General features: G+C 43.9%; 1 protein-coding gene across 3 annotated transcripts in view; it reads right to left on the bottom strand.

Annotated features, from left to right (window-relative positions):
* GRK5 (G protein-coupled receptor kinase 5) overlaps nt 1–12,029 on the bottom strand; it is a 165,589-nt gene that overhangs the window by 15,987 nt on the left and 137,573 nt on the right. For all 3 annotated transcript variants that reach the window (XM_069863758.1, XM_069863760.1, XM_069863761.1), the window contains 4 exons: nt 11,165–11,355; nt 6,515–6,552; nt 5,683–5,772; nt 3,388–3,596 (listed from right to left, as the gene is read on the bottom strand). In XM_069863758.1, coding sequence (XP_069719859.1) covers nt 3,388–3,596; nt 5,683–5,772; nt 6,515–6,552; nt 11,165–11,355 — 528 coding nt within the window. The remainder of the gene's footprint in view (nt 1–3,387; nt 3,597–5,682; nt 5,773–6,514; nt 6,553–11,164; nt 11,356–12,029) is intronic.

Here is a 12,029-nt window from a genome sequence, read left to right as displayed (position 1 = left end):
CTCAGCTCAAAGGGGAGTCACCCAGAGCACATTGTTCAAGGCCACGTCCAGTTGAGTTTTGGATGATCTCCAAGTGTGGAGACTCCACATCCTCTCTGGGCAACCTGTTCTGGTATTTGACTACCCTTACCATGGAAAAGTGTTTCCTGCTGTTCACAGGCACCTCCCTGTGTTTCAGTTTGGGCCCACTGCCTCTTGTCCTGTCAACGGGCACCAACCCAAGAGTTTGATTCCATCTTCTTTGCACCCTCCAAGCAGAGATCCCTTTTACAGAGTAAAATGAGAGCTGCAGGAATAAAAAGCAGCAGGGAAGATGGTCTGTGGGAAATGCAGACAAATAGGACATGGACAGAGTGACAGAAGAGCACTGCAAGATGGGCCCATCTGATACTTTTGACTTGAATGCACTTGAAGACACATCTTTGGGTGTAAGATTGTGCTTGTCAGGGAAAACATGCATATACATCAATGAGGAACAACTCATGACAACAACAAACACGGAGCACTTCCTAGAAAGACTGGATATTTTCACAGAAAAAGCACCACAAAGCAGTTATATGGGAACTATGGGCTGGGGAGCTTCCCAGAAATCCAGCTGCCACTGTTCCTAATTATTTATTATTCATCTCAGTTTCAGTCCAAAGTGAGGTCTAAATTTATGGGAAATGACTTACAAAATGAAACATGAAAACATGGGATGGATGATGATTAATGGGAGCTATGATATATGACTGCAAAAATGCAAAGGGCATGAACATCCAGGAGGGATGACACCAAAGGGTTTTCATATAAGATGTCCCTGCTCACTGCAGGGGGAGTTGGACTAGATGACCCATAAACTTTTCTATGATTCTGTGAGTAAAGACAATACATTTCCTGATGGAGACACTATTAGCTCATGGAGTAAGCGCTGAAGAGGTTAGGTGACATGGTGGGAAACATGTTGTTCTTCATTCCTGCCCTGAAAGGTCCACTACAGGAAAGCCTTTTGTCTTAGATCTTTGGAAAGGCTCAAGTTGGATTTCTGTACTTCAACTTCCATTTTACAGATATGATGGGTACTTAATTATCACTTTTTTGTTTCTTTGTTAAGATGCTGATAAAAAGCAACAAAGCTCTGGTTTCCAATATAAAGAGCAAAAAGAATTTGAGAAAGTATCTTTTTTAAAAAGTTATGTTTTTTTAAAAAATATCACGATAAAATAAATGAGTTTTGGATGGAAACCCACAAATGTCATCATGCTCAGTATCAGAAGTAAGGCTCTACCAGCCTTGAGGCATAGTCATTTTAATGCATTAATGGCTAAAAAGGTCAAGGTTATCTTTGGATCCATTAAGAGTTTGCACAAACCACCTAAACAAACATGCCACATGACTGGACAGTGAAGCTGTAATGATCAAGTTGTCGGGAATGATTAAACATAGTTCATGGTTCCCCAAGGCACTGGAATGAGCTAGATGACTTCCTGGAGTCCCTGACTCCCTGAAACCATAGACTCTGTGGCTGGAAGATGAAAGTGATGACCACAGTATAACAACTTTCACTCTCTGCTCCCCTAGGAGTGGTAGGCGGTCTCCAGCACTACCCCATCAATGATAAACTTCAATCCTCTCAGCTTCAAGTTTTCAGGGGCTTGGTTATTTTCAAAGTATACATTCATTTTATTATGCCTTATGCCTCTGACTAACTACGGAACAGGCAATGAGAAGGAGTTTGTACTCCCTTTTCTTCCAGTACTGAAAGGGGCTTCGGTAAAGCTGGGAAGGGGCTCTTGATGAGGGAGTGTGGGGATAGGATGAGGGGGAATGGTTTTCAGCTGCAAGAGGGGAGATTGAGATGAGATCTTAGGAAGAAATGTTTTGCTGTGAGGGTGGGGAGGCCCTGGTCCAGGCTGCCCAGTGCAGTGGTGGCTGCCCCATCCCTGAAGGTGCTCAAGGCCAGGCTGGATGGGGCTTGGAGCAACCTGGCCCAGTGGGAGGTGTCCCTGCCCATGGGAGGGGGTGGGACTGGATGAGCTTTGAGGTCCCTTGGACCCAAACCATTCCATGATTCAATGATTCCACAAATATGATTTTTGCCTCCTGACGCTTTCATTTTATGCTAACAGGACTTGCACAAACTCTCTTGCACTGCAGTAGATGCTGCTTCTCACCTGGTGGGAACAGAGATGCTACTAAAGAAGAGCAGGCTATTAGAGCACATGAAATGATCTGTAAGAGCCTGTGGCTCTTCTGGATCCTCCCATGCCAATTTCACTGGGGGTTCTCAATGGCCTAGAGAATCTATCAAGAGTGATGTCAGCTAATTACTACCCCAGGGATGCAGCAATGAGTTGGTGCACTTTGAGTTAATGACTTCCAGGCATGATACTTGGCAATCCTACCATTATTATTTTGCAAGGAGACTCCAGCATCTCTCCATGAAGCCAGCCAAACTGAGGGTTGTTGATCTGCTGTTTGCTTGCCTGTTGCACAAGATATTGGTGAAACTCTCACTACCTATTGTTGACCTTTCTTTCCCTTCATTCTCTCCCTACCAGTACGCACAGACATGTCATTGTCTCCAAAGGAGACGTCACTCTTCAGTGAACAATATCAAGAAAAAGGCCCTTTCCAAATTACAATTCAGCCTTCTAAAGATGGATGTTGACAAGACGTTGATGAATTCAGAGACAGCTTTGAGATTTCTCAGAGGGTTTGAGGATTTCCATTGTCAGGCATGGCTATTGTGCTACGAAAATGACTCCCAGCTGAAAGAGTGCGAAAACATTTTAAAGGACAGCTCAACAGTATTAAAAAAAGCTGGATACCCTGGCACCTCAGGGGAAAAGCTGCTAACAAAGTTAATGAGACGGGGTGGGACAACATTTGAGAGTCACAATAATTCCATTGCATAATCTTTGTCCTGCTTACCCCCAGCTCACACCAAAGACAATGGAAGCATGGGGTTTTCGGTTCCTTGCAGGAGACAGAGTCTTGCATCATCAACTCCTTTTTATTTTTTCTACAAGACTATAAAAGCCAGAAATGCATTCTTGACTGCAAACTAACATTCAAAGTCTCACGAGAATAGATACCACTCCCTTGGCCATAAAACTTTGGAGAGGACTCAAGATGACCATGATGAATCTCATGGAGAACCGAGCCCAAATAAATACAATTTGAATGAATAGAGAATGCAGGCATTCCATCAACAGATGAGCTTAGTTAGTCCTTGCCTCTGCATCCCCTCTATGGTACTGTGTTACTGCTCAGACCGTGTCAGATACAGTTTGCTAATGCAGCTAAGATACAGTTTGCTGATGAAGCTAAGATACAGCTTGCTGATGAAGCTAAGATACAGCTTGCTAATGAAGCTAAGGCTAGTGATGCCTTCAAGACCCTTACCATTTTACAGATGGACTTGGCCTCCTCGGAAAACTTATGCGAGTACACCTCTTCTGTCTCCAGAACTCTTCTGTCCACTTCTTCTCTCTTCACCTTCTCTTTCCTTCCACGGAACGGTGATTGCCCGGCAATCATTTCATATATGAGACAGCCTAGCCCCCAGTAGTCAGGGCTGAGAGTGTATCTCTGGTTGTTCAATACTTCTGGAGCTGTGGAGGAGAAATATGTGTCTTGGGGGAATGCTTGATATTTACATAGGCAAAAAACTTAAGCTTCTAGAGGTTCCCTTTCGGTGACTGAATGCACTCACCGAGAACCGTGGGTAAATGTAACACCTCCTGACGTCTGCTGATGGCATTACAGAAAACGCAGGATGCTACATGCCGTGGTTTTTCTCTACACGTAACATGCCAAGCGCATGCTGTCTTCTGACTCCTCCACCAAGTCAGAGCCATTAAAAAACCCAGGAGAAGTCGAAACTAGCTATTAAGCAGAGGCCCAATCTTAAGAGTCCTTTCAGATATTGCCATTTAAGGACATACAAACACACATCCCATAAAGAGCAAGGGCATTAATTCAAGAGCAAATTTTGTCTTTTCAGTCAATTTGTAACTCCCCTCCCCAGCCCCATTTAAAAAACCAAATCCATTTATTTTGTGTTGCAGCCATCCCAAGCGTTTTGGGCACACAGTCACTGTCCTCGGCAGGCAGCCTCACCTCCATACATGGCTATAAACACACACGTGCTCACAAGCACATCTTAGCGTGCACACAAACTTAAATTGAGAAAACAAAGTTTAGAAATGACAACTGCTTTGCTTGCTTCCATTCAAGCCTCTACATGAAGCGACAGTGGCTCTCATCAGCAAGTTTCTATTTAGTCAAATAAACATAAGTGATTTTTATTCCAAGAAATATGCCCACCCAGACATGGCAAGAAAATACTCACTTTGAATTTAGAAAAGCCATCTAGGTAAATTTTGCAACTAGATTGTTGGAAATTTTGGAAGTAGCTTGTTGGCACCAGATGATCTTTTAAGTTCCCTTCCAACCCAAACCGTTCTAAACCAGGGGGTGTTTTTATACCGATGTGCAAACCTCCACTCTTCTTTGTGCAGCCTCTCCTGCACACAGGGGAGGGCTGAAGATGACCACGTTCAAGATGACTATAGGTGTGGACTCATTTCACCATAAACATACAAATACATTTTAACTCTTATACAAAATAGCAGCTAGAAAGAAATCTTTCTTTTATGCACATAATCCTCCTAAAATAAAGCATAGAATTGTAGAATGGTTTGGATTGGAAGGGACCTTAAAGCCCATCCAGTTCCACTCTCTGCCATGGGCAGGGACACCTCCCACTGGATCGGGGGCTCAAAGCTTCAGCCAACCTGAGTATCTCCAGGGATGGGGCAGCCACCACTGCTCTGGACAACCTGGGCCAGGGCCTCCCCACCCTCAAAGCAAAATATTTCTTCCTGAGATCTCATCTCAATCTCCCCTCTTTCAACTGAAAACCGTTCCCTTCATCCTATCCCTGCATTCCCAGATCAAGAGCCCCTCTCCAGCTTTCCTGGAGCCCCTTTCAGCACTGGAAGCTGCTCTAATGTCTCCCCGCAGCCTTCTCTTTGTCAGGCCGAACAACCCCAACTCTCTCAGCCTGTCCTCGTATGGGAGGTGCTCCAGCCCTCAGATCATTTCTGTGGCCTCATCTGGACCTGTTCCAGATTTACTCTAACAGCTCCATCTCCTTCCTGTGCTGAGGACTCCAGAACTGGACACAGGGCTCCAGGTGGGGTCTCACCAGAGCAGAGCAGAAGGGCAGAATCCCCTCCCTCGGCTGCCTGTCCCACTGCTTTTGATACACTCCAGGACATAGTTAGTTTTCTGGGTGGAAAACACACCTTGTCGGCTTATGTTGAGCTTCTCATTCACCAGCACCCCAAGGTCTTCTCTTCAGGGCTGCTCTCAGTCCATTCTCCATCCAGCCTTTAATTGTGCTTTGGATTGTGCTAAATCTAGGCTCAAATTCCTAGAATCCTAGTTATTGTCTTCCCTTTTAATTTTCTTTGCTGATTTAAGATTACAGACCAGGCTCATTAAGAGCTGCTTTGGCCCATCCTTTCATCCTTTTCTCATTTCTACTTCTTGGTATATTGCTGCAAGGAACTGGACCCAGCTGAATGACTCTTCTAAAATTCTTTTTCTTATGCCTTGCATGGTGGAAAGATCTTCAAAACCCAAGTAATCTCCATAAATTATAAAAAAAAAGATGAGCTAGTGAAGACTTACCCATGTACCCCACTGTTCCTACTCTTCCTCGGATTGATTCACCCTCAGGGATTTTAACAGCTAGACCCAAATCAGATATTCTAATATGGCCTGGAAGGGGAAAAGAAACAAAGCAACACAAAACAGATATAATAATATGACTTGAATTACTCCAAAACCACAACTGTTGTCATTGCTCCAACGTTGAGACGTTTTAAGAAATGAGTGCACTGAATCGCTGAGTTAAGGCAGTTTCACTGATAAGCAAAAACGAAATTATTAAGGGCATTAAAATGCAGTGAAATTAACTTTACCAGTGAGGCTATGGACCAGAGTGGATTGTCAGATATTTTAAAACCAACCAAAAAAAGGCAACGAGAAGCTGTGGGGAAGCATCCTCAGCTGGAATGAATGGGATGATATAATTCTGTAACTGCTGGATGAAGGAGCATCAGATTTGATTATCGCTGCCTTCAGCAACAAACAGATACCTGAGTTTGTATCAAATGAGAGTTGACTCAGCAAAGGATCAAAATATTTTGGAAAACAGAGCCGGGAACACAGATTTAGAAACCCCAACTTCCTTTGTGTTGCAGCAGCCTTGCAACAATAAGGATGGAAAAACAATAAAGAAAGGCAGCCACTCCCAGCAAAGCCCTGCTCTCCAGAAGAGGCCCTGCTGAGCAGCACGGCTGCTTCATTCCACCCAGGCGGTGAACCCTGGCACCCCGAGACACAAGGATTAGTGTGTGCCGAGCCTCTTCGTCACTGCACAATATTATTTGTCTTTGTGCAATAGATACCCTAAAACGAACTTAATATACTTTACGGTGAAAGCATGTCTGAGACTCACCATAATCATCCAGCAGGATATTTTCTGGCTTCAAATCTCTGAAAATGAAAGATAGCCATTACTTGTATGAAGCTGGTTCAGATAACATAAACATACGACAGCGTCCGAGTGCATTTATTACTGGTGATAAACCAGCTGAGTGTCAACTCAAACAGCAAGGCGCACATGAAACCAATGCAACTTTGTACAATTCACTTCACAGATAGACTGAAACCAGATGTCTTTTCCTAAGCTGGAGTTACATCTTTTCACTAAGGCAAGCTTTTAGTTCCTAATCCACGCTGTAACAGACTCATCCATCCCATCCTATAAGCCCTGTAAACAAGCCCCTATAGTCCTGCGTGTTGTTAAATCTCTGTAATGTTGTCTGCTGTAAAATCTTTTGTTAAAAAGTACTGACATTTTCAAACTATTTTATTTGCATATGAAAGTGGAAAAAGGCTCAAATTGTCTATGAGGGGCACCTGGCTCAGGCCAAATGTGTGAACATGTGTATATGCACTTGTGCACATGCATAAGAGTTTCAGCTGGTTTGGAAACGGAGGGGTAGAGCAGGGAATGCTGTGCCCAGAATCAATTCCTTTTACAAACATTTGTGAAGCTCTAGTGCCTATGTGGTTTGGAGCAATGTCACAGAAATTGGCAAGGTGGTCACTGTGATGTCAAAGATGTGCCTTTTACTGCTCCTGAGGGAAAAAAAAAAAAAAAATCCCAAGTCTGGCCAAGTTATAAACCTCTGAAAAAAAAAATCTCAGTTTTCATACATTTAGCTGAGCCCTGGCAGGTCATTCTTCTGAAAGATTTGTCTGCACCAGACCTGCTCCACCAGTTTGTTGCTTGCGGATGCTGTCCAGTCCAGCCATGCTCAACCAAGGCCAATTCCCAAACCCAGGAGATGAGCACAACTTTGCCTTCCTGGATGTGGTGAGCTGCTGTGCAGGCTGCTCCCCATGCCACTCCGCAGGGACGAGGCACAGCCTGCTGCTAGCACAGAGCATGAACGCAACCATCCTTCACGAGATGGGACTTGGAGGTCTCAGAGAGAAGATGTGCTGGGCAGGGAGCATTCCAGCAGGGTCGTGCAATGGGAGCAGGCTGGGCTGGCTCAGGAGCCTGAGTAAGGAACCAGGGTGAGGCAGGGAAACACATACTGCTGCTGTTCACATCATCATGCCTTGTCTTTTATCTGCTTGACTACTGCTGAAACACAACATTTGGCCTGGTGCAAATCCAAAAAGTGTTTGGCCTCATCTTTAGTCTAAGGCCTCCTTGCAGTTGTGAACCAGCTTGATTCCATTCACTTGCCAGCAAGGCGCATTTCTTTGCAAAGAGCAGAGAGGAGGGAGTGCGAGAGAAACCCTCACACCAAGAGATCCGAGCATTGCAGAGCCTGAGAAGCCTGCCTGGCATTTCAGGCTGCATGGCTTCAGCGTCGTGGCTTTTCCTGTGGACTGAGACAGGTATTTGACAGTTTTGACAATGCTGAGATTAAAATCTCAAAACTTGTCTCATTTCATTTATTGTTTCATGCAAGAATACAGGGCACTATGAACAATCTCCTCTTCTTGCTTGCTTTGGACCCTCCTGACCTCTCCAAACTTCACCATGTGCCCAGTGGAACCCAACCTACTTTTCACTGAAAGATGTGAAGGGTAGCTGAATGCAGAGAGCCTTGGATTTTGTTTAACACTCCACTGTGGGCTTTTTCTGCATAGCAGCAGACATTTCCAACACTGCAGCAACACATTTGAGTTACAAGGACCTGCAGGAATGGCAGGAAGATGCACCAGGGGAGGGTTAAGTTGGACATTAGGAAAAGATTCTTCCCCCAGAGGGTGGTGGAGCAGTGGAACAGCTCCCCAGGGAAGCAGTCATGGCACCAAGCCTGACAATATTCCAGAAGCATTTGGCCAACACCCTCAGACCCATGGTGTGAATGTTGGGGTTGTCCATGCAGGGACAGGAGTTGGACTCTATGATCCTTGTGGGCTCCTTCCAACTCAGGACATTCTGTGGTTCCATAATTTCCTATTTATTGTTAAAAACTTATTCTGAATCCCTTAAGGACCATTTCCTTGAAGAACTCGGACTTTAGTAACAATTTCATTGTTCCTGAACACACTTACATACAATGATACCTCCCAGTGGTACCAGCTACATGCTTCCAACACGTAAACTAGCCTTGCCTAAACATACTGGAACATGAACTGCTGGCACTGGGCCCATGCTAGGAAGGCAAAGACATGTTCTTCAGCTGTAGAGGACAGCATAAACAGCTAAATTAATCACAAGACTTTACTGTATATTTGTATAATGCCTGGGACAACATGATCTTGATGCCGACTGGAGCTTCCAGGCATGGCTATAGCATATACAAAAATATTTTTATATATATACATAAATATATTTAAAGTGTATTTTATATATAAAAATATATTTTAAATAAGGAGAATATATATACATTATATATAAATAATTTGAGGAGAACCAGCAGCCTTTTCTGTTTGTTTTCCGTGAACAATCAACCCATTGACCTTTACTAACACTGTGCAGTTGAGAAATGCAGTATAAGAACCATATTTGGCAAGAGAATTCTGAATTAGATAAAACTGACTCTGAGCCTAAAACCTGACCTGGTTGTTCTCTCGGGGCACGTCTGCAGCATGAGATGGGGATGGATTTTCTCATGCTGTGTTTTAGAAGGATTTTGTCATAGAAAATGTAATTAAAACTAAGGAATAAATGTTTTGCGATGAATTATACACCTTGAGGAAGTGGTACTATTTAGCTGCTATATTTTATTGACCTGTATAGCACTTCTCCCAGGTCCCGAAATATGCTGTGGCATTACAAATTAGGGGTCTCTGCAGATGCTCCTAAAATACCACTTGAAAATGTCATCTATAAGGACATAACACCATTCATCACCAAAATGAGGTGCAAACTAGCAGCTCTTTAAAGAGCAACGTGAAGCAACTACTTAAGGAAGTAGGATGCCATTTCTCTCGGAGCTATGTACTATTTTAGGTGGCCAGATAGTTTGTTTTATTAGAAAGTGGCATTAGTATGGCATTTTTACCAGCCATGTTATGAATGTACCAGTCAGTTGCATCCATAAAGTATGCTGATGATCTTGTACCTTTGAAAGAATCCTCACAACACCTCCTAAACCTTTCTTTTTTTAACATGGTAGGATGTGTTTCAAAGAAAAGGGAAGCCAGACACGTCACTGACTATTTGATTTTTCAATTGACATTAAACCCTTCCATTTTGTTCCTTGGGGAAAAAAAATCTCCTTCTTGGGAGAATGAGATTTTCAGTGCCAACTAAAGCAGCAAGTTATCTGTCTGCCCCTCTTATGCAAACCAGCAAGATCTGAGCCACAGTGAGGTGACCAACGGGCGGTTTGCTAGAGAGCTCCTCCAATCAACAGTAGTATCGCAGTTTCTATATGGAGAAGCCTAAGTGTAATACCCAGAGCAGTGGTGGCCGCCCCATCCCTGGAGGTGTTCAAAGCCAGGTTGGATGGGGCTTGGAGCCCCTGATCCGGCGGGAGGTGTCCCTGCCCGTGGCTGGAGGGTGGAACTAGATGGGCTTTAAAGTCTCTTCCAGCCTAAACCATTCTGTGATTCTCTGATTCTATGATTGCACATGGACATATGAGATGATTTAAAGTGTGGCTTAGTTTTTAAATAGAATGCATTGTCTATTCATCATTGCCCATGGAAGTTCTTTCATCAACTTACAGGACCTCTTCTGCTGTGAATGCCGGCAATAATGAGTTCACAAGCTGGGATGCTGAAGACAAACATCAAATGTTGTTTACAACCACACTGGTCGCTGATTGAAAAATAATCAGCCCTCATGGAGTCACAAGAATTCTTTCTGCAATCACACTCCTTATCCAACAAGTAAACCCTATGATGCCCTGCAAAAGTGCTTCGTCAGAGCTGCAAGTCAGACTGGAAGCTGAGAACTTGAAATCCGTCCTTCTCGAAGCTGGCTGCCTGTCCCCGTGCTGGGCAGCGCCCTGCCCGCTGGCTGCACCCGGGGTGGGCGGGATGTTGCCAGCAGGACGCCTCCGTCACGTGGCTGGGTATGTTCCTCCTTCCACGGTTGGCACGCTGTGGCCACCTTCCCAGTCCAATCTAGCTGAGCCGACTAGTTCGTATCCTAAGGTGTAAATCCATGACTCATACACCTTCTCATGCTAGTTGTGCTCCCTCTGGGATAGGAGAGACGGTTTTTTAGCCATCTGACACGCTGCAGCCCCTAATGCAAAATAATCTAATGGATTATAATAGAGGCTTGAACAGAATGATCTCCATTTCATACCAACCAGAAACTAGAATTCTTAATGAAATCCCTTTAAAGGAGCCTTTATGATTTCCTTATGCCACCCGGTGCACACTGAGGTAGGGTTTGGGGAGCTTTGTGTTAAGTTAGGTATAATTTAGACATATCATATTTAGCGAAGCAACTGCTTCCTTGCATTATTACTGAACCATAGTGCATTCGTACTGGGCTCTGTGAAATTTCAGCCGAAGGACTGAGGCATTGAAGCTCTACAGCACCAGAAGGAGTAGGAAGAACGCAGACAATTCATTTTTTACCCAGAAAAGATGCCCTAAGACTCTAGAGAGTGCTTACCTATACACAGTGTTTTCTCTGTGTAGGTCTTCTAAGCCACAAAGAATCTCTGCTGCATAAAACAAAGCTCTTTCCTCCTCAAAGCCTGGGTTCCCCATGTTGTAGATGTGAAACTTCAGGTCACCTCCGTTCATGATGGTCAGAACTAAACACAGCGCATCCTTTGTTTCATAGGCATAAGCTAAATTGACCTAGAAAAACATTTGGAGCGTAGTTGTGGCAGTTCAGTCAGCTGATAACAAGAAAGCACTAACTTTTCATGAAAAATTTTCTCTAGGAAAGGGAAAAAATACATGGCCTGAACTTGATCTGGGTCTTATTACAACAGCAAACACACATTGTAAAAGCACGGAAAAGTCAGATGTTGGCAGTTTATAGATTAATTTGTGGAATCCAGCCTATTTGTCACCAGAAACCCTCAAAGTCATTGCTCTGATAGCTTCTGAGGCTGGACAAATGTACTAATTCCAGGCATACTTCTCCATGTTGAAGAAATATTAATAATCAAGGGAATCTACACCTCCTGGTGCACTGTTTGGCTAGATTGCTGTCATAAAACTACCATCTCATTAGGTTCCCAGGTAGGCCCAGATAGTCCAGTTCTGTGGTGGTCAAGCAGACCATCACCGAGGCATGAAGGTCAGTATCACCTCTGACGCTCTGGTGGTATCCCAGGAGCGATCGGACAAGCCAAAAGTTACTCATCACTTTTAAATATGTGCCATCATCTTCGCTTCTGCCAGATCTGAGTAAACATGTCGCATCTGTTGTGTTCACAGTGTTTCCTCAAATAAGCATAAAGAACATGACAGATGCTGAGATATAAAAACACCTTTTTTCTTCTTTAAAATCTAAAGCAACTTTT

This window comes from Phaenicophaeus curvirostris, chromosome 9, assembly GCF_032191515.1.
Source record: "Phaenicophaeus curvirostris isolate KB17595 chromosome 9, BPBGC_Pcur_1.0, whole genome shotgun sequence".
Classification (NCBI taxonomy): domain Eukaryota; kingdom Metazoa; phylum Chordata; class Aves; order Cuculiformes; family Cuculidae; genus Phaenicophaeus; species Phaenicophaeus curvirostris.
This window is presented reverse-complemented; position numbering and strand designations above follow the sequence as displayed.